At 35.6% G+C, this 23,813-nt stretch overlaps 1 protein-coding gene across 9 annotated transcripts in view; it reads right to left on the bottom strand.

Annotated features, from left to right (window-relative positions):
• LOC130884855 (fibroblast growth factor 14) overlaps positions 1 to 23,813 on the bottom strand; it is a 989,760-nt gene that overhangs the window by 590,699 nt on the left and 375,248 nt on the right. For all 9 annotated transcript variants that reach the window (XM_057786110.1, XM_057786112.1, XM_057786113.1 and 6 more), the window contains one exon: positions 2,146 to 2,256. In XM_057786110.1, the coding sequence (XP_057642093.1) occupies positions 2,146 to 2,256 (111 nt within the window). The remainder of the gene's footprint in view (positions 1 to 2,145; positions 2,257 to 23,813) is intronic.

Raw genomic sequence — 23,813 nt, 5'->3', positions numbered from 1 at the left:
GCAAAGGGAATACTGAACTGTCTTTTGCAGGATTATGGAGGGTTATGATGTATAGAAAAAGAAAAAGGCTTTACTCCTTTTCATTTCTGTTATTTAATATTGAGTATGGTATGGTGTCATTGGGTTCCAAACTTTGTCCTGACATTTCTCTGTATTTCTTCTTTGTGTGTGAGGACTATGTTCTTTATTGTAGGAGACTTTATTGTCTCCTATACTCCAAAAGGATGGGCACTGTGGGATAAGCTATAAATTATGTACATAATTTTAAGGTAAAATATAATTTTGTGTCTGTCTATGTAAACTACCTAACCTGACAATTTCAAATCTATTTATTTTAGTCTCTGTAGTCTGCTTTTAAAACAGCATGGTAGATTCTGAACATATCAAATCAACTAGATGATATAATTCCCAAAAGCAAAGAGTAATAGGAATATTCTAAAATAATATAATACAGCAAGCAGAAAAGTTCTAAAATGTAGAATAACCATAATAAAAATTACACTGTCCTTCTTTCCTCAGGATTTTGGTAGGGAAAATGCAAGCAATTATCATTTACAAATTAACAGTGTGGAGTTGACCATGGATAATGTGTGGCGCTAGATAAAAACATAGATAAATTATTTTCTACTCTTCTTGAAATGTGTGTAATTACGAAGCAATGAGCCAAAGCCTAGGGAATAAAAATAAAGATGTCCCTGTGCCTAGACTGTCGTTTATGTGAGAATTTCCATCCTAAACCCTGTGGGGTGGTGAGGCAGCTTTTGTATATTTCAGACAACCAGCTCTAACTACACATGTACGTACTGTTACCTCACACACCCCACACCTTGCCAAAGAAAGGAGAAAGCAGTCCAAAGAGGCAGCTCTTTCCCTCGGTTGCAGCTTTCTTTTTCCTTTCTTGAAAACTTTTGTCATGATTTGTGCAGATGATACCACTCAAACTCTAATCTTATGAGAGAGGTATTGTATTCATAAGACCTCTGCCAATTGTTATTTTCTTTCTTCCCTGTGCCTGAATATTTTTTCATCTCTTTTCCCAAATAATAAGAAAGCTGTAAATAAATCAAGGAGCAATATTCTAGGAAACATCTTCAGGGTTAAAAAAATGAAAGATAACATAGAAGAGATATAATATTTCAAAAAAGGAAAGGGAAGATTAACAGGGGAAAACACACACATATATACATATATATACATATATATATATATATATATATATATATATATATATATATATATATATATATGGAATTGAAGCAACTTCCCCAAAACACACTATTTATAAATTTCAGCTCACTTCAGATAAAAGGAAAAAATACTAATATTTAAAATACAAACATCATGTGTAAAACAACTTATTACACATCATTAATTGTTCTCAGAGTCTATGCCTGAGAACTTGATGAGTCAGACTAAAATAAGAAGGGCTGATGATTCCATTATATGTATCAAGTCTTCTTATTTTCTAATGAGTATAATCTATTATGAAAAGAAATGGTAACTGGACAGGCAATCATGCTTGCTCATGGCCTAAGAGTTATATAACCTATATAAAATTTTGCATTTTACTGAGCCCAAGAGTAAAAAGTGTGTGTGTGTGTGTGTGTGTGTGTGTGTATGTTAGAACTCATGTGAAATTAGATGAAATCAGAGATCAGAGTATAAACAAAAAAGAAAACAATTTTGAAAAGGAGGGTCTCAGACAAACCCCATGAAAAATGTGAACAAGTTCAAAACAAAAATATCAAATGGAAAAAATATCAATATCACAAAAGATACATGGATTTAAAATTAATTAACACAAACACTATTGAACAAGGTAATTAAATGTTTTGTACAATGTAGTTATATGTACATAGCCTGAATATTTTCTCTTTGAGAAGGATATTAACTTTTATACCAGTACATTAGTGTGCCTAACAGTTATGATTAGGAAATGAAAAGTAATGTTCTGGTAATATCTGTAAAGAAGATACACTCAGTTTAACCCTAGAATTGCCTCCTTCTGCATCAGTACCTTCATGCAAGTTGTCTCAGTAAAATGATACATGCATTTCTAGGCAACTAGAAATAAGCTAAGAGAACCAAGCATTTACAAATGTATCTCACAAAGCCACTGAGTAGCAGACTCAGTGAGTCACTTACTGGAATTGGTGCTGTCATCCTTGGTCCCATCGAGAGCTCCATCGGGGTGCATCTGCAAGTAGTAGCCTTGCCTGCAATATAACCTGGTCACTATGCCCTTGAGCTGGGGATCTGAAAGGCAAACACAGGGTTCATCAGCTTCACAATGCTGCAGGGAAATGTAGCTTTTCTCTTCTATTTTAAAAAATATTTCTTTTTCAGAAGAAGATATTTTATAGAGTTTGTACATTGATATGTCTTAGACTTATCTGTGTCATGATATTCAGACCACATGAACCACCACAATTAAAGGAGTTATCATAATTAGCTTCAGGAAGAAAGGCTATTTTATGAAACTACCTTGTGTGTTTATATTATTCATTAGACTGTTAAACTAATTAAATCACTAGTTTAATTATGATTTTAGACTGTAATTGTTATAAACCATTTCTGAGTGGTAGTTCAAGAGTTTTGACACAGAAACTTCATTAAAGGTTTTAAATAAAGTTTTCATTTATTTCTAAATTGACAACCCTTAAATGTGAGAAATCTGTATTTTAAAAATTGTGTTAAAGTGTGATATACATCTTTAATAAAATTCCCAGTTTGTATCCCCTTCCTCAAGTTTGCATGGAAGGATATGTGGTGGTTATATATGATACACATGAGATTCTGACATTCCTCTTCTGAACTCAGAGTGAAGCTTAGGATCCTAAGGTTCAAAAAATACAGGAGGGGTAGACCTGCAGTGGGGGCTTTACCTGTGTAGCACTCAGCACCAAAACAGAACAAAACAATTACTAATCACCTAGGGATCAGCTGTAGGACAACGGCCTGGTTAAGTATAAATGAAACAAGCAAGCTCTTCATTATAGAGCTGGAAAGGACAGTCAACCCCTCCTGAGTCTCGCACTTTAGGCATGGAAGCAAAGGGAGGCGGGAGTTTGCTGTAGTAAAAAGGGGAAACCCTGTATTATAGATTTCCCATTTAATGACCGAGAAAAGTGATTCATTGTTTCCTGACAAGCTAGCTATATCTAAAATAATAAATATTTGCATGTGGCTTTGCAAAGGTCACTCTCATTTTGGGAATTTATCTGATATAGGCCATCATAATTCTCACTATGGCAACAGGCTTCTCTCCACAACAGCTGAATGGGTTATGCAAATTTGATCGTGCTGTCCAAATTACAGGATGCTAGTAAACAATCCAACACATAGTCTTTAATAACTACAGACTAGCCAACAGACAAACAGAACAGCACACAGGCTAAACAGGCAAATTTGTACTCAAACATAAATGCTAGGCTTTTGATTAGCTTTTTTTCTTTTTGATTAGCTTTTGAGAAATGAAAAAAAAATTCCAATGACTATTTCTATGAATACAGCTGCAATGAACACTTTGCCTTCATAGATGGGAAAATGAATTAGACATAAATAACATTCTGGAAAGTGAGCCAACACTGAGGTATCATAACGTGAGTGTGACAAGCTGTCAGGAGACAGGTGTGTTTAAAAGGCTAGGATTGTTAAAAGAGATAGCTAAGTGATTATTAGAGTAGTATTATGTATATGCCCTCTTATATAATAAATAATTTCTAAATCTCATAATATCTCTCTCTCTTTCTCTCTCTCTCCCCTCTCCTCTCCAACCCCTCTCTTGTCTTTTTCATCATTTTATACAGTTAGAGCTCCATCACATGGAATAATACTGCCTACACTCGAAGTTGTCTTCCATTGCATTTAATCCTTTCTAGAAATTCTCTCACAGATACAACCAGAGCCATGCTCTTCACATCAGATTCCTAGATAAGTCAATCCAGTAAGGTTGAAAATTAAGATAAACAGTTGTTTGAGTATTAGTTGTAATTTTTAATAAATTTTTTCATATAATGTATTCTAATCATGGTTTTCCCTTCTCCAACTTCTACCAAAATCCCACAATTCTGAAATTTGCATTAGTTAAAAAGAATTACAACCACACATTCATTTTTTTTTTCAACACAGCATCTGTCCACTGCAGACCTGTCTCTAGAGTTAGCTGCATTTCCTATGCTCTTCTTTGCAAGCTGGTAGCATGAAAAAGAGCGTAAGTAAGCCAGGTGTGGTGATGCATACCATTTAATCCCAGCACTCAGGAGGCAGAAGCAGGTGCATCTCTGTGAGTTTAAGGCCAGACTGCTCTACATAGTGAGTTCCAGGATAGCCACAGCTACACAGTGAAACCATCTCAAAAACAATCAAACAAATGAAAACACAACTAAAAGCAGAGAAGAATTTCTTAACTTCTATAGAATCATACAGAAAATTTTATAGACTGGCAACTATTCTGTAAAAACCTGTGTTCTGACATCACTTGTTTTAAATTGATCCCACATTCTAGCCATTAGATCTCAGGAAGAGTCCATAGCCTCCCTTACAGCTTCCCCAGCACTCACACAGTGAGCTCTTAGGAACCATACCTCATCTCAATTATGGGAGTGACAATAAAAGACAAATCTTATTTTCTAGTGTCCTTAAAATAATAAAAATCAATCTAACTTAAATTTACCTGGCTTCACAGTTCTTGGTATTTTATTTTTAAGAACTGATAACTATATGTGTCCTTGGGTGTCAGGCATTGTTCTAAAAAAAACTCTGACTCATTCATTGAATCTTCTTTGTGCGTGAAGGAAGTCAATTCAAAGATGAGGAAATTGAGAAAGAGAACTATTAAGCAATTTTACAAAAGGCACAGAATTTACAAGGCTGGAGGTTGAGTATGAGCCTATTAACAATCAGGCTATGTGCCCTCTACAAATAGAACAATTAAACTAAATTGCCTTACAAACCCCAGTGTAAGTCAAACTCCTTAATAAAGAAAAAAAGAAAGGAATAAAAAGGCTGTGCCCTTCTATGACCGCCACCAGCTGTATCTCAATCCTACATGTTCACAGGAGAATGCGAAAGGCAAAGCCGTAATGGAGTTGTGAGAATATTAAAGTCCTTGAAAGTTTATACCCATCCCACTCAGTATCTGGACAAGTTCCAAAGTTCCCAGTTTCTGCTCCACCCCCAAGAATTCATTACCAGGTTCATAAATGTAGCACCACACTTTTGGTGCTCTGTCTGTACCATTTTTGCTATAATTTGGCCATTTTCAACTCCAACCAAAAGGAGTTTCTACCCATGATTTGACTGTAATGTGAACAGCATCAGCTGCACACCATCATGCCGGTTTTCTTAGTCCAACACTAAGCTGCCAGCCTCTTTCCTAAAGGTGCTTCTTCTGCATACTCTCTCCCTACTTATTCCTCACCACCATGGGAATTCTCAGGTTTTTCTCAGCAAGCATTGTACCAACAAAGACATCTCTTGAGTTCTTTAGCATTATCTTCTAAACATCTGTAAAATTATAGACTGACAGCTGGGGAACCTGCACGGGACCAATCTAGACCCTCCTCCTAATGTTGGTAGCAGTTAATGTGGCCTGATTTGTTGGGAAGATGAGATGACAATGGCACCAGAACCTTTCCCAGGCTTATGAACTGGCTTTTTGGAGTCCATTCAAAATGGTAGGATACCTTCCTCAATCTTAATATGGAGAAGGGAGTGTTTACTTCTGCCTCAATTTGGTTTGTCAGACTTTGTTGACTCCGCAAGGAAAGCTGTATACCCTCTGAGAAGTGGATGGGGGATGGGAAGTGGGAAAGGTGGGGTGGGCAGGAGAAGGTGACAGAGGAGGAACTGGAGTTGGTATGTAAAAGTAAACTTTTAAATAAAAATATGAAAGAAAAGACATTTTAAATCTTTTTAATTAAAACTTTTAAATGGAAATATTTTTTAAGTAGACATTACTCACTTTTGAGCATTTAAAATACATTAAAATATACAGACCATTCAATCTGTGTATCAAACAATGCTTAAAACATATGTTACTAACTTATCTTGTAATTCATGATCATAATTCCATATTTTTTGCTTTGTTTTGTTTTTGTTTTTCAAGACAGGGTTTCTCTGTAACTTTGGGGCCTGTCCTAATACTCGCTCTGTGGTCCAGGATGGCCTTGAACTCACAGAAATCTGCCTGCCTCTGCCTCCCAAGTGCTGAGATTAAAGGTGAGTGCCACCACCACCACCACATTTATTGATAAAACTGTATGATAGTTTCTACCTCACAAAGTTTACTATATGTGGCATAAAGTTGAAGTGTGTTACATTGTTTATGAGATCTAAAGTGAGTTTTTATTGATTAAATACTGACAAGGGGCTAGTAAAAATCCAGTAATTCCATAGATGGTTGACAGGAGTCAAAATGTGAACAGTGTGAAAACCACAATGACAAGTGTTAGCAAATATTGAGATGGCTCCCTGCCCATTGCTTATGTAGTTATGCTTTCCAGATCTCAATTCAAGATACACACTAATATAAGTGCTTTAGAAGGAACATAGCAAAATAAAACTTAGTATCTATTGGGGAAAAAATAAGAAAGAAAACACACCAAAATATTCAATATACTCAATTTTGAGGCCATTTATAAGCATTTTTATTTTTGCTAAATTTTGTACAATAAAGGCATGCCAATTTTATAATGGAAATATAGAAATTGTAATAACATCTATTAATGACTGTTGAATAATATTTCATACACATTTTCAATTAAAATTACAATCATATATACCCCAAAATATAAATATTACTGCCGTGTGCTAAATGGTTTAAAGTTAGCATTTGTTAGCTGATTTTGCACGGAATGTTCCTCATTTTTTTTCCTTTCATTACTTATAAAATGATCCACAGCTGATACCATCACTTAAAGTTTAATGTAATGTCCATCTTTCAAACCAAAAGAAACAACTTTCCCTCTAAGGCCAAAATACACCATTGATGATCATATTAAGGCAAGGAAAGATAAAGAGAACACCCACATTAGCCATGTCCCTTAAAACAAGGAGAGCCTTAATTCCTCCACTGACTATGAGAATGAAAATAAGAACCTTCCCTGGGAGGAGGCAGAGGAGAAGCGGAGGTTGAGTTGGGAAAAGGACAGTGAAATAAGGAAAGAGATATCTTAATAGAGGGAGCAATTTGGGGGTTAATGAGAAACCTGGCACAAGGGAATTCCCAGAAATCTACAAGGATGTTATCTACTATAACAATAGTGGAATGAGTGCCTGAACTGGCCTTCCCCCGATAAAACCATGTGAGTTGTGTCTTTATTCCCATGCCTCCATGCCAGTCCAGAGAGAGAGATAGTTATGTTAGGGTCTGGTCGAGAGAAATAACTTAGGATCAGGGCTGTCACCGGCCCCTGACAATCAGTTACAAGAACAACGTCTCTTATTTTCTGAGCACATAGCTTGAGCCAGAAACTACTCTAGTTGTTTTATTGTTTATTAACTCACATGATCCTCTCACAGCATTTTGAGGAAGGTGGCATGGTAAGCCTCACTATGATAAAGAGAAAATTGAGGCACAATGCCACAAGTGTCACTCATCTGAGAGCAACATGATAAGGGAATTGTAGTGATGGTATTAGAACATGGAATTCACTTCTCTCTCAACCTACCAACCCTTACTCTTGGAAAATACCAGAGTGTCTTATGACTAGTACAAGCACACAGTGAATGACATTAACAGATGAAAGGGGAGTTAATTTGGTAGGGCTGGTCTTGGAACAGCTGCATTAGAAAAAAATGTTTACTCTGAAGATGGTGAGAGATTATTTTCTGACATACAGATATAACTGATTTGAGATTTCCCTTTGTATGCTATGAATATGTTTCATTATCATTGGCTAATAAAGAAGCTGCTTCGGCCTATGCAGGGCAGAATATAGCCAGGCTGGATAAGATAGGCAGAATCAGGGAGATGCCATGTAGCTGCCAAAGGAGAAAGACACCCAGAACCTTACCTGGTAAGCCACAGCCTCATGGCAATACACGAATTAATAGAAATGGATTTATTTAAGACATAAGAGCTTGCTAATTCCTGTTATTTTTTGCTGGTAGTGGTTGTGTGTTTTCATTTTGGGGGGATTTTCTGGTAAGAGGTTATCTGTTTCCTGTATTTTTGCGGGTGCAGTTAGCTTACTTGGGTTGGGGTTTTCCTTCTAGTACTTTCAGTAGGCCTGGGTTTGTGGATACGTATTGTTTATGTCTGGTTTTGTCATGGAATATCTTGTCTTCCAATCAAATGGACCTAAGAAACAAGTGGGTGAAGCTATCCTAATATCAAACAAAATAGATTTCAAACTAAAATCAATCAGAAGAGATGAGGAAGAATATTTTATCCTCATAACAGGAACAATCTACCAAGATGAAGTCTCAGTCCTGAACATCTATGCCCCTAATACAAGAGCACACACATATATGAAAAAAATATCTATTACTAAAGTTTAAATTGCATATTCCCCTCAGTTGCTTTTCTTGGGTATTTTATCATAGAAATGAAACCAAAGACAGATACATGACAAATCTGAGGAAAAACAGCTTTTACCTTAAAAGTAGAAGTCCATCACCATATAATGGGCTCAGAACTTCTTCCTAATGATTCCCCCAGCACTTTCCTACACTTGGTCATGCATGCATACCCCATCATTTTTCTCTTTTTAGGGATTGGATCAGGAGGAGTTTGCCACTGAAGAAGGGTGGAGAAAGGAAGAAGTCCGGAAAAAAGGCAACTAATTTTTGCCAAGCTATCCAATAAAAACAGCCAGATATATTTTATTAGAGCAAAAGTTTCAAAATACAGGAATCTGCAGCAGCTGTAAGTTTGAGACTATTTTTGAGAACCCTGAAACTCTGAGATAGGTAGCTGTGGCTATGTCAGTTAATTGGAGTTATATATGTTCAAATCTGGGAGAAAATATGCATGAGATTGTTCACTATCCTTTTTGTGTTTCCTTTTTGTTGCATCTAAATAGTGTATTTAAAATTTGGCTTTAGGTCACAGTAAGATTAATAAGCAATCTCACTGTTTTGAGTTGTTTTCAGGCTATAGGGTGGAAGGAAGAGAAGTGGAGTAGACTTAGATTAAGAAAAAAAAAAACAGATTCTTCTCTTAGCCACCATCAACAACCTATAACTCTACATTTAGAGGTGTGGACTAGGCTTCTGATAAATTGTCTAATTCCAAGTCCAGCCTTAAGTGTTCATGTGCACACACCTACATGCATGAACACACTACACATGTGTGTATTCTATGAGTGAAGCTAAATAGACTCAGTAGACTCTATAATTATGTGTGTATATACATAAAAATAATAGTTGAAGAAGAAAAGGTCATAAAGTTGAGATGGAGTAGGGTTAACATGGCAGGAGTTGGGGGTGGCAGAGTGTGGGATGGATATGTTTTAAATATCATAATTTTTCAAGACATTATCGAAAACGTAAAAACAAACAAAATCACATTTCCCTGTGTTCTCTGCACCACAAGAATCTGACTGAATTATCTTATTTCTGTTGCTTGTACTGAATTTACCATTTGTATCTTATTTGTAAGCAGAGAATAACACTGGGAAGGGAAGGGGTCTCTTGAAATGCCTGTGTTGGAATACTCCTTTAGGAGTGAAAGTTGACTTACCTCTACACTTTTACACTTTTTAGCCATGTTCAGTACATTAAGTTTACTTTTACCCAAAAGCCTTTTTGATCTACCGTTGAACTGCCACAGATCATTTTTAAAAAGTCACAATGCTTGAGAACCCAGGAGGCCAATGAAGCTTGGAGTTGCAAGGAGAAAGCTCACAGCCAAGCATCAAGGACTCTCATCACAATAAAGAAAACAAAATAAAAATAAAAAGCAAAACCTTCAAGTATCTCTTACTAAAATACCACTTAACTCAGAACACCTGTCTTTTTTTTTTTCTAAAACACACTTCAGGAACACCTACGGTTTTAAATTTTCGGTCCAATCTTTCATCACCTGTGTGCTGTATGTGTCAAATAGTCAAAAAGTCTCCATTTAGTTCAGGAACTTTGTATTTAAAAAGGTGTTAAGATCCATGTTGACTGGTAATTTTGAAGTATTTTTGTCTTTAAAAACTATGAAATTTTATGTGGCTATCAAGTTAGATTCAGATTTAAAAAGAATTACTAAAAATGCTTAGTTATTCCTTTATGTAATGTTACTGATCAAACAAGATGGGCTTTCTTCACAGCTAACTGTAGAATGTATATAATAGATGCAAATAGAAGAAGTTGGCCATTTCAAAGCAGATGGTCAATGGAAGACAGCTTCAACTAAGACACACCTGGCCAGGATCTGGATGGTAGGAGGAAACAGGGCTTTTCAACTAAGGGGGTGTCTTTAAGAGGAAGAAATCTGGAGGTTTTTTTCTGAGGACCATTTGAGTGGCATGGCAGATTTATATTTTCAGAAAACGATAGACAAGACTGATGGCAGTCTGTACTCAGCCACTCTGGACATCTATGAACACAATGAAGAGTTTACATATTAAACTCTAAAGATTAAAAATATGTTTTGTCTCATTTTTTTTAATTAGCAATGACCTGCCAAAGTCTCATTTTAGAGAACATCATTAACTGTTTATAGGAGTAATCTATTACTCTTCACAAAACACATGTTTGGTAAAAAAACAAATCTTGAGATTATAAATTTTAAAAAAAGTACTTGGTTGTATTTCAAGCACTCTTTGATTTCCGAATCAAAATTTCTTAGATTTCTTTTGTAAGGAGTGTTTAACACTATATATTTATACATACACACACATTTGAAAATTAAGATTTGTGCTATAAAATGAAGAGGTTTTTAATTTCTATGACTTCGGGTGATTCCAGATTTTTCTATTGTCATTTGCATAGGTGTTTAATCTAAGGAAGGGTATGTAACATGTACAATAATAGAAAAATAATGATGCTTTAAATACCTGTCAGCATTTGTCTGAAGTATGTTCATGCAGTTAAAAATAATTAGCATTTTCTGATATAGTCAAGAGTGGAGAAGTTATATTTATTCTTATTTTATTTTTTGTTTATGTGTGGGGGCTGGAGGTTATGTGCCAAATGTGTGCAACTGTCAGCAGAAGCTAGAAGATGGTGTTGGATTCCTTGGAGCCCAAGAATGAAGTAGTTGGGAGCAACTCCCTGCAATTCATGGTGAGAAACAAACTTGGAGCTTCCACAATAGCCACTCGTGCTCTTAACCGCTGAGAGCCAGGGCTTTCCAAGTGCTCCTAATGACAGCACCATTCCATAGAAGATATAGATCTTTTTACTTCTGTGCAGTGGGGTGAACCTCAAAGGGAGACTTAAATAAGTCACCACCCAAATCATAGACCACAGCAATTCAGCACGTGACTGTGTTTAGAAACACAGCATTTAAACATCTCATTTATATGTGAGAACCTTATTACAGGGTTCATTGCAGTAATCTTCCTTATAAGATAAGATTAAGATACAAAGTATCACAGAGGGAGACCATGTGAGAACACAGTAAAAAAACAAGCAATGGGGAGATACTCAGAAGAAACCATTCTGGTCAAGACATAGCTTAGCCTTTTAGCCTCTAGAACTGTGTGAAAATTCTTTTCTGTATAAGTCCCAGGCTTTGACATTCCATTAAGACATACACAACAGACATATAAATAGTGCAGGTGAAAAATAAGGTTTAATGGCATGCTTGGCAACTTACAAGATATTTAAAAACTATCTGCTGAGATAGCCCAGAAGGTAAAAGTGTTTGCTTACACCCTGAGTTTAGTCCCCCAGGACCCACAGGATAGAAGGAGAAAACTAAGCTTCAACTAGTTGTCTTCTGACCCCCACACACTAATAATGAGTAAAATAAAGATGAAAATAAATAATTAATTTATAAAACTATGTAGCTAAAGATGAGAAAATTTTGTTCTGTACCTCCCATTTCCCACCGTTGCTCTTTTCTTTTCTCTTATGTTATTATGTTTGAAGACTGGATATAACTTTGAATTCTGTCAACACTATCACAATGCATTCTGTAGGTATTAGTATTAAGGAATTATGTAATGTTTGTTCACATTCATGTTCTTTCATATATAAAGACCTGCTAATGTTTCTGAAGACAAACATGGAGACATATATTCTTCCCACACTGGGAAATAGGTTGCAAATCACTAATCAAAAGCTAAATATCAAGTGATATTTTATTAGAGAAAGAAAAAGAAAGGTAGATTTCTGTGTGCTCATTTGACATCAGAATTTCTATGAATGATATCTATCTGCATTATGCAGCTCTGACCAGGTGAAACATAAAGAAAATCTGAAACTGAGAACAAATGGGATTTGCGTGTGATTAGGAGTGGGTGTATTCTGAGTCCCAGATGTTTATAGATCTGTAATTACCCAGCTTTGCCATGCTGCTTTGTGTATGCACATGCCTTTAGAGTTGTTAGACACTTCTTTATTCAAATTATCAAGTAAGCCTCCACACCTGCCTAAACATGACCACTTCAAGGGTCAGCTTCAGCATCTTCTGTTTATGCAATGGTCACTGGTCATCCTTTTCGGGGACAAAGATATCATTTGGAGTGTTTCCCTTTTTATTTTCTATGCATGCATGCATGTGTGTGTGTGTGTATAATCTGTATGTATAAATATACACAGTATTAATGTGCCTTTGTTCATTTGTGTGCACATACAACATTTTTTAAATGTGAGAATTAAAGATTCAAATCATGTCCTTGTACTTTTAAGGTAAACAAATTACCAATTGAGTCATCTACTCAGATCCTCATTTGTAGACTTGAAAAGACATCTTTAATATTCTAGAATTAAATTATTTTAGGTAATAAAATATACAAACAAAATGGAAGGAAAAAGCATTACTCCTCCAAGCATAAAATATCATGTTGAAGTTCTGATACATATCAGAAATTTTGATTGATACATATCAGGAAGATGTTGATGTGCCAATCAGAACTTTTTTCTGAGATTTTAGACATTTTCGTATGATAATGTTTTTACTATTTTAGCCCATGGATAGCTGTAAGACAAAGAAAATCCCCTTCTTAAGCAGAGTCACTGAGGAAAAAAAAACATTTCATGATAGGGAAGAGACTTAAACGTAGTGCAGATGATTCTTATTAGACTTTTATGTCTGTTTGCTATACAATAAGTAGAAAAAACAATGTGTTGTCTACAGTTCATGGCAGCTTCTTCATGGAAAGGAATATTCATAAGGTCATTCCAGAAAACAGCACTTTAAACAAAATAGAGTTCAAGGAAAACTTTAAAATCTCTGAGAGGAGCCGGACGGTGGTGGTGCATGCCTTTAATCCCAGCACTCAGGAGGCAGAGGCAGGCGGATCTCTGTGAGTTCGAGACCAGCCTGGTCTACAGAGCTAGTTCCAGGATAGGCTCCAAAGTCACAGAGAAACCCTGTCTCGAAAAACAAAAAAAACAAACAAAACAAAACAAAAAAAAATCTCTGAGAGGACATGATAAAATAGGGTACAACAATATTGATGGCAAAAATTATCTACTCCCACATAACCTCTGCATTGGAAAAAAATGTTTCCTAGTCAAACAATAAAATTTACACCTCCAAGCATTTAAGAAAGCACATAGGCCAGTGGATGTCCAGGAACCAAACAGTGCCCTGGAGATATCAGACAGAGCAAAAACTGAGGCCTATAAGGATCTATGCGTCTGAGTTATTGTAGGACTGGCCTTGGATTTGATGAAGCTTAGGGTGAGGGAAAAACTAAAACTACAGGTAGGAGAATATGTGGAACTAGATTCTTTCTGTTTTACTTTTCTACTACTGTGAAGAGACACCATGACCAAGGCAACTTATAAAAGACATTTACCTATAGACTTGTTTGTAGTTTCAGAGGGTGGATCCATAATCATCGTGGTAGGAAGCATGAGAGCTTATAGGCAGACATTGTACTAGAACAGTAGCCCAGAACTTATATCTTAATCTATAAGCAGCAGGTAGAGAGAGAGCTAACTGAGAATGGCATGGGGTTTTGAAATCTCAAAGCCCACTCCCAGTAACATACCTCCTCCATCAAGGCTACAACTCCTAATCTTCCTCAAAACAGTCCACCAGCTAGGGACTAAGCTTTCAAATATATGAACTCTGGGCAGTGGCGGCACAAGCCTTTAATCCCAGCACTCGGGAGGCAGAGGCAGGCAGATCTCTGTGAGTTCAAGGCCTACAAGAGCTAGTTACAGGACAAGCTCCAAAGCTACACAGAAACCCTGTCTCAAGAAAAAACAAAACAAAACAAAAAATCCCAAAAAACTAAATATATGAACTCATGGGGCCATTCTCATTCAAAACACCAGACCTTCTCATCAACTCAGTAAGTTAGATGAAGGGACTCAACTTTGCACAACCTATTTTCTCATCTATAAAAGACAAGAAGAAAGTGTCTTCCTCTAAGTAGAGTTGCTAAAATCAAGGCAGAACAACCGAATGAGTTCCAGTGCATACCAATGTAAAGCATATCTGTTAGTGGTGTGGAAGTAGAGGTTAAATTTTTCATCTTTTTAACAACACATTTTTACAGCTGTTTGTTTGTTTGTTTTCAAAACAATGTTTCTCTGTGTATCTCCGACTGACCTGGAAATTACTCTGCAGATCAGGCTGGCAGTGAACTTGAGATCTGCCTGACTCTGCCTTCCAAATGCTGAGATCAAGGCATATGCCTCACCACCTGGCTATATACCTTCTTTTACAAAGAATTTAAAACAATTCTTTATTTATTTTGTTCATTTAATGCATGTTAATTAGTTTTTCTTTAACATACAAAATAATGGCTTTTATTATGACATCTTCACACATATATTGTACCTTGCTCTTTTTTTTCCCATGAGTCTCCACATCTCTCCTCTTTTCTACTTGCTAGTTCCTCCCACTGAAAAACAACCCCCTCTGCTTTCTTGGTATGTGTGTGTAGATATGTGTATTTATTTAAATAAAAATGAAAAAATACAATATTTTGTCATTTCCATTCATTTACTTCTCTTGCCACTCTCCATCTTTAGATTTATTTCCTTCTCATAGTTCCCATATACTTTCCTTCAATATATATAAATAAATACCTAAATCTAGAATTCACAAGTGAAAAAACACATTTGCTCTCCAAGTATTCTATAATTGCTCACAATGACCCACCAAGATAGGTAAGTTGGGCAAGGAGACACTCTACCCTCTCTAGTGACCACATTGTAGACCCTTGTGCTAACAAGTACATTTGCCTGGCTTTATTCAAGATGCTCATTCAGAATAGGTTCCCCTGTGCCCTGTTGTTCAGATAGGAAGACAACAGGACAATAATTCATAGCTTCTTTCTTCCACAAAGCAGAATCATACAAGCATACATTCTCCTCTCTACAACCACCACGCACTGCTCAACATGGTCCTATTCAATAGTCATGCTGCTCTATGATAGTGATGGTGGCCATTATTCAGCTGTGACTCACTTTATGGTAAGCAGCCTACTAAGAATTTTGTAGACATAATTTGATATCTTTCAAACACCATACAAATCAATTTTTAGTAATCTAATTTTATTCATATGTAGATACAGACTGAAATTTAAACCAATAAGGAAATTAAGTGTTAATGCCATTAGTAACTCATCTTTTGATGTGGGACTTTCCTCTATGTGCTGTGATTACCACTGATAAATAAAGAAACTGTTTTGTGCCTATAACAGAGGTATAGGGGAACAGAGCTAGGAGGGGAAAACTAAGCTGAATACTGGGAGAAAGAAGTCAGAAAGAAGCCATGGAGCTGCCTGAGATAGATGCTGGAAACTTTACCCAGTAAGCCACAGCCACATGGTGATATACAGATTAATAGAAATGGGTTAAATTAATATAAGAGATAGCCAACAAGAAGCTACAGCTAATAGGCCAAGCAATGTTTTGATTAATACAGTTTCTGTGTGATTATTTTGGGGCTAAGTGGCCAGGAACTAACTAGCAGCCTCCTTGGTACAGTCTTTGGTCTCAATTTTCAAGGCTTCTTGAATATAATAGCAAATACAGTTTTATTTTATTCTAACAATTCCAAAAGACTCTTCTAATGCATGTGTTAAACGAAAAAAACAAATCAGAAACAGGAATAAGGTGAGGGATGGGAGATTAATGTGTGAGGTCAGTGTACTGTGTGTCAGAAGTAAAGAGACTGGGGCATAGTTTTTTAAAACTCCCAATTATTTGACAGAATTATAAATAAGAGGATCAATGACTATAGTTGGAGACATATGGAGCTTGAATAACAATAAAACAATGATGAACTCAAAGACAACTCAAAGCCAAACTTAAAAAGAAGTACCTTTATTTTATGCACACAATCTTGGTCTTAAAAAAAAAATGTGCCCTTCATGTAAGCTCTTAATTTTCCCCTAAGGCAATGTGTCATATACTACAGCGAGACATTTAACATGAAGATATCTTTGTAAGTTCTTTAGATTGTTTTAGAAGCAAAAGAAAATGTTCTTTCCCCCTTTGTTTACTGTTTAGTAACATTTGGCTGTTAGAGAAGCCTAGTAAAGCTTAATTAAGATAAAGACACTCATAACATGGCAATTCTCTTACTAGCAGAGAGGAAATCCCTGTACTGTATAATTACATGGGCTATTGAACATGTGAAGAACAAGGAGCTAGACTTCTTATGACTCACTACCATGCCTCAAAAAACCATACACTCCAGTGTTAACTGGCTTAAGGAAAAATGAATTTGCAGAAAACTAGGAGGCAGTCTTTCCCCAGATCCATCCTGCAATCTCCAGGAACAAAACCTAACATTTGGTTGTGGGCTGCCTCCCCATAATAGAGTGGGAGTAACACTTCCGTTGAATCACTCATTAGCTGGGTGGTCATAAGTAAATCATAGATTCCAAGAGTCCTCAGTAAAGTGGACATAAAATACCTACCAACCAACATCACAGAACGCTATGGAAATCTCACCCAAGACTTGATAGGAATGAGGAGCATTGTTGAGGAATGAGATTAAAAACAGTGGGCAAGTATCCAAACCTTAGGAAATCTTGTTTCTTCTACTAAAACAGAGTCTAATTATATGCTAAGAACATATTAGGGCAGTAAATTTAAAAAGGCAAGAGTCAGGATCCTATGCAATTGGTTTATTATGTTGATGCTCCAGCTGTTGGATATTATGGATGTGAATAAGATATGTTACCATGTTGCAGGCAGTACAGTCTTTCTCTGAAGTGGGAACAATGGGACAGTAGCAAACACATAGTTCTGAGCTGTGAAGGAAGGATGGAGTTTTACAGAGGCTGGCTGACTGCATTAGCTACCCCGTGGGCACAAATGGTCATTTCCTCCCTCTTCATCCTTGCATCATCTCTGTATTTCTTATCATGGAGTTTTCCTGTCTCCTTGCATCTGGAGCTGCATGAAGCCAGCTTGCCTCCTTTCAGTGACACTGCAGCATTAACTGTGTTCTGTTACTTGTGATTATCTCTTCCTGTGATTGTCTTGTTAAAGTTATCAAAATAATGGCCCTCTAAAACTATATCCTATATTCTAATTCCCAATATCAGTAAACAGGTGGCATTACAAGACCCAGGAACCTTACCAGATAAATTGGGAGAACAGGCTAGTGAAATTATCATGGGTTATTGAGTCTCCACAAGGATAATTACAGGATATTTGAAAGAAGGTGAAACAGGGTATACTAGTTTCATTTCTGATGCTGTGATAAAGTACCCTACAAAAAGCAACATCAGTGAAAGTGTTAATTTTAGCTCACAATTCCAAGTTACAGTCTATTTTATATTAGGGAAATCAAGGTATCAAGAACATCACATTTACAGTCAAGAGCAGAGAGAAGGGCAAGGGAGGTAGATCAATGGTTAAAGTATTTGCCTTCCAAGTTCAGATATGCAAAATCCAAATAAATAATAGGTGAATGTTATGATCAACTATAATTCCAGCCTCATAAAGCATACATAAGTGATTCTCTCAGAGCAAGCAGAAGAACAAGACAAGGGTTCTGGGTTTGATTGAGAGACCCTACCTTATTGAATAACATGACAGAATTATAGAAGATGATTCTAAACAATCTTGGGCCTCCTCTTGTATGCATACACTTGTATAAGCACACATACATTCCATATACATACTCATGAACACAGGGTGAGGAAAACAAAGTAGAGACAGATGAATGCATGCATGGTTACTCCTCAGCTAACCTTCTACACTTTTTTTTGTTTCACATTGTTTGATAAATAGTTTGACAAGAAAATGAAATCATGTTCATGAAAATAAGGAGAGCTTATCTTTTCTTTGCATTTTTACACAAGCTAAGGAACCTTCCTGCCAAATGATTTTCAGAGTGTGGTCTGGAGCATAATTCAAGCATGATTTCAGAGCTTGTATGAAAGTCATATTCTCAGACCTCAATCCAAGTCTAGTAAGGTGAGCATCCAACAGTTCAAACTGAAACCAGGGTCTATAGTTCATTTGTCTGAAGTTAATTTTGTATAGAAAAAAGGCATTTCTTTTATTTCTATACAAATCATGTTTTCTCAAGTTATCCAAAGACTTGCTCAAAATGACAAAAATATTTTAAAAATAGATGAAAAATAATGGTTGCCATTCACTTAACAGTGAAGTACATATGCAACTTTCCAAGATAAACAACTAGCAAATTTAAATACAGGACAGAAATGCTTTAATCTGCAGAGGCAAATTCCTATATTTTGCTTTAAGAAGTAGAAGAAAGCTGACAACTGATGCAGAAAGGCTGAGCCCACAGTGAGTAGCACCATCCCTAGACAGGTGATTCGTGGATTTTAAAGAAAGTCAGTTGTATATGACACAGAGAATGAGTCAGTAAGCAGTGTTTCCCCATGGTTTCTGCTTCAGGTTCTCTCTGCTGTAAGACACGTTCCTCTGATTTGTAACATTCTTTTTTGATTGAAACATTTACTCCAAGAAGAAAGGAGATGGTCACCAGGCTCAATGTGTAAACAGGAGACTAGTAAAAGCTCACAGTATAGATTACAAACTCTTGCAAGGTTCTTAAAGGCCTCTTTCAAAACAGTAAAATGGAGTAAACAGTTGCTAAAAGTGGAGATTTACCGGCAAAGTGCAGGAGAAAAGACATTAAAAATATGGATCTGCCTTATGAACTGTATGGAGGTCTTCTGGGTTGCAGTTTTTATGTTATCACTTATGCTGGTGTGGGCTTTCTAGTAATGTAGCTGCTTTCGTAGGATCCCTCTTACTTTTAAGTAACCCTTCACTCATACTCCTGCTGGGAACCCATTTAAAATCTCATTGGTTCAACAAGTTGAAAGTTGATGTAATCATTATTTTCATCTTTTTTGGGCTACCTTTCTACAGTGAGATGTGTGTGTGTGTGTGTGTTGACTATACCTAGAGAATATCTGTAATACAGCACTGTTTAAGTGTTTAAGTTCTGACATGGCTTCCTTTGGTGATATACTGTCATCTGGAAGTATAAGTGGAATATATCCTTTCCTCCCCTAAGCTGCTTTTTGGTTCAGAGTGTTTTATCACCGCAATAGAAAGAAAGCTAGAACAACCTCTCGTACAAATTTTATAACTATCAAACTTATACTTAGGTCTCATCTGTTTTAAAATTCTATTTACCAAAACTCTAGCTCAAATAGTATGACTCCTTAGCTGCTATACCATTCTTGGAGAGATCCATGAATTATATTCTACGTGTAGAAAACTGTGCTCACCCAAGGGAATCAAAGGGAGATTTCAAAGGCAAAGAAATGTGTTCATTTACTTTTGAGATGAAAAATGCTGTTTTGTCAGCAGCCCAAGGAAAGCTGTCTTTATTCTTGTGTGTTTATGTGTCTAGGAATGTATGAGGATTGACTCACTGGCATATCTCTGTGTGTGTTGTCTGAAACGTTATCTGCCATACTACATCCCTATAAGTCAAGTCATTAAAAGAAACTAGGATTCTTTCTTGCCTGGATTGTCAATTACCAATTAGGAGTGTATAACAGGAAGTCAACATTTTTGGAGTCAAATCTATATTTTGGGATTAAGGCATGTATAAAATAAATTGATAATGGATATTTAAAAAATTGTGTCAAGGGAGGATAAAATAAATTATATTATAGTTCAAGTAAAATTAAGAAATTTAAAGGTAAATATCTAACAATTTTACCTTTTTCTTCCAGTCAACGTTTTCCAAATGAATTATATTAGTATTTGTGGAAATGAAGTGAGGAAATTTGTTTTGCAGAGTTTATATTGTGGTTTGTGTAATTGGTTGTTGAATACAGCATACATTTTAGTCTCATGCAGTAGCTGTTCCTCCCTTGACAAGAGCATGGAATCTGATGGTTTATAAAACCCACTTATATGTTTTATTCAATTTGAATTCTACCTCTTTCAGGGATAGGCATAATACAGAGATGTAAATTAAACTACTTGGAAAAAATGGAGTCATATGTGCAAGGTAACAAAAACCCTAATAGGAAAACACTCTGCAATATGCAGGTCACTGGGGTGGGGCTGAAACCAGCATCCACATAAAAATGTACTGCAAAAGTTCAAGTGAAAATGTTTGGGTTTCTTGTTAGGACTATTGCAGTTCCTCATAAGTGATTGGATTTAGAAAACAGTGTTGCCCTGATGGATAGCAGATATGTTATTCCCTCTTCCTTGTAAATTTGAAGAGCTGAAACAAAATTAGATCACACACATTTTTACATTGAATTTTTCAGTTGAGCCCACAGACTTTCAAAGTTCTGGAAAGTGGTTTGATAATCTACAACATTGTTGCTCTTAGTAACTGCCAGGAAATAAACTTGAAAATCTAAAGTATAACCTAATTTTTGCAACAGAACACAAAAGGATTAAAATATTCTCACCTGGCAATGTCAGCAGCATAATAGCATGAAACACACAACATACAAAATACATATACCAAGAAACAATTGTTGACAAAAATATCCTTGTTGCCCCAGATTTCATCAGAAATTAAAACTGAATGTAGATTCAATAGGTGTATTAGCAAAGATTGAGTATGACCCAAACCTGGTCAACATATTTCTTCCTAAAACTTCAAATGCTCTGAAAATTTGATACTAATTTTGATCATAACTGCCATAATGTAAGATTCTCACTTTTTACCACGGTATTGATTTCCTTTCTGGATCCAGAAAATCAGGAACCAAAGGGAACAGATCTCCTGAGGGGGGTAAGTAGACAATAGAATTGAAGGACCAATACTCAAGAGAGGAAAACAGGCAGATTGAGAGGAAACCCCAGTGCTTCCATCAGTCTTTCCAGAATGTCCTATATCAAAGGTGTAAGAAAGCTAAAGATATAGATCAAAGCATTGAATACTAGATAATACTAAAGAGACCAAAATTGGAGTTTAAACCAATAATAACAAATACTAAGACTCTTTATCTGAATGTTTATAAGCCTATAAACAAGCTAACGAACAGAGAAATGGGAGGGGAAGAGAAAGAAAGGAAGGAAGAGAATCAATCATTCACACAAATGAAAACCAACTTCAATTATATTTCATACTAGATAAAATTAGAGTTTTATATCCTTACTATATTTTAGTTTTATATACACATATACAATATATATTAATGACTACATATTCTCATTTATATTATATATATGATAAAATCTTAGAGAGTCTCTTATTTTTGTTTCCAAAATTACCAACACTCAACAAAAATTAAGAAATTTACCAAAGAAACTATAAATGGATATATAGAGAAGAAAAAATGTTAAAGGTGCACAGATAAAATGAACATATTTTTTTTAAATCAAATGTTGGAGATCTAAGCAAAGAACAAAATTATTTACAAAGATGGTCTAAAACTTAACAAGAAACTTGCTCATGGAAGAACAATTTCATTTGTTAAATTCAACAGCAAGAGAAAATAATAAATAAATGTAAACTAACTCAATTGAAAATAACAAAACCAAAGAAGCAGAAGAAGAAGAGGAAGAAGGAGAAGGGGAAAGAGGAGGAGGAGAAGAAAAGAAGAAGAAGAAGAAGAAGAAGAAGAAGAAGAAGAAGAAGAAGAAGAAGAAGAAGAAGAAGAAGAAGAAGAAGAAGAAGAAGGATCTTTTTCTAGGAACAAAAGTTAGAAAAGGTCCAAGAACATGTGAAACTCTGAACAATGTACTTATGACTCACATGTAAACACAAAGAGGTGAGAACTGATGAGATAGAGTTCCAACTGTTACCTGAACTTTATCACATGCTGAGAGTTGTGTGCAAAACAAATTAAAACAAAACCTTAGCACATAAAATAAAATGCCCAAGATAAAGATAAAAACAAATATGAAAAATAACTAGAGGATAAAGAAACATATCAACTTCAAAGAAGCAACACTGAGATTTCAGCTGAAATCTCAAGACAAAATAATGGAAGTGAGAAAACAATAAAATGACATTATTAAAGTGGTGAGGAAAAACAACTTCTAGCCTGGAGACATGAGCCTAGTACAAAGTTCTCTAAAAGAAATGAAAATCAGAGGCATCTGGTGTGGGAGGATCTTCCGTCTACGTGTTGCTTTTATTGATTAATGAATAAAGAAACTGTCTTGGCCTGTGATAAGGCAAAAGAACAGAGCTAGGCGGGGAAAACTAAAGTGAATGCTGGGAGAAAGGAGGCAGGGTCAGAGAGACTCCATGGATCCACCGCTGGAGATAGACATGCTGAAACTTTGCTGGTAGGTCACGACCTTGTGGTGATATACAGATTAATAGAGATGGATTAAATTAAGATGTAAGAGTTAGTCAATAAGAAGCTAGAGCTAATGGGTTAAGCAGTGATTTAATTAATACAGTTTCTGTGTAAATATTTTGGGTCTAAGCTAGCCCAGAGGCAGGGGCTGACAAGTGGGCCCTCCTTCCCCAACAGCACACACAACCACATTCATACCACATACCATTCACAATGGACAGAATTTGTAACAAGTGGACCTTACTGAAATAACAAAACATAAAAGCATTAAACAATAAACAATATTTCTAAGGTTTCAAAATAGAAATAAAAGCATGATATTAAGAAATAAAAATTAAAGAGATTAAGTAACTGACTATATTAAGTTGCAAGTGTATCAAAAGTGGAATAGATTCACATTTAGGTAGACTCTAAGTGAGTATCCAATGTGCTGACAGATAAAAATTTTGAGAATAGTTTATTGACTTACTCATATGCTAGTAATAGCAGAAAATGAAAAGATAAAACAATATTCTTTATAAATAAAAACTATAGGAAAGCAAATGGAACAGAGCTGAAGACAGAGAAAATGAATTATTGAGATGGCAAATGCATTAGCAAATTGGTGAAGTGCTAATTAGGCTATCTTAATAGATTTTTCAGAGTTTATTTTATATATGAAAATATAGAAAGCTGAAAATTTGAAAAATAAACTCATAAAACCACCAAACTAAAGGAAACTAGTGTTGTACTAATAGCAATGTGTACCTTAAAACAAAAAGCAATTTCATTAAAACAAGGTTGTTCCTAGTGGTAACTCAATGATATTACACAAATTTAGAAAATGTGAAACCAAAAACTATTAAAGTTAATGAGACACAGAAAAATATTCTAATCTCATTGACATTTCTTCCTTAATTCATCATTATTTCTAAATCTCCATATAATTAAGATATACTTAAGAATTTTCTAGTCATGCTTGTATAAAAATAAGTCACTGCATTTTTTATTTTACAGAACTGACAAAATTGGAGAAAA

The sequence above is a fragment of the Chionomys nivalis genome, chromosome 12 (assembly GCF_950005125.1).
Source record: "Chionomys nivalis chromosome 12, mChiNiv1.1, whole genome shotgun sequence".
In the NCBI taxonomy this organism is placed as follows: Eukaryota; Metazoa; Chordata; class Mammalia; order Rodentia; family Cricetidae; genus Chionomys; species Chionomys nivalis.
The sequence above is the reverse complement of the archived record's forward strand: the minus strand, read 5'-3'. Positions and strand labels throughout refer to the sequence as shown.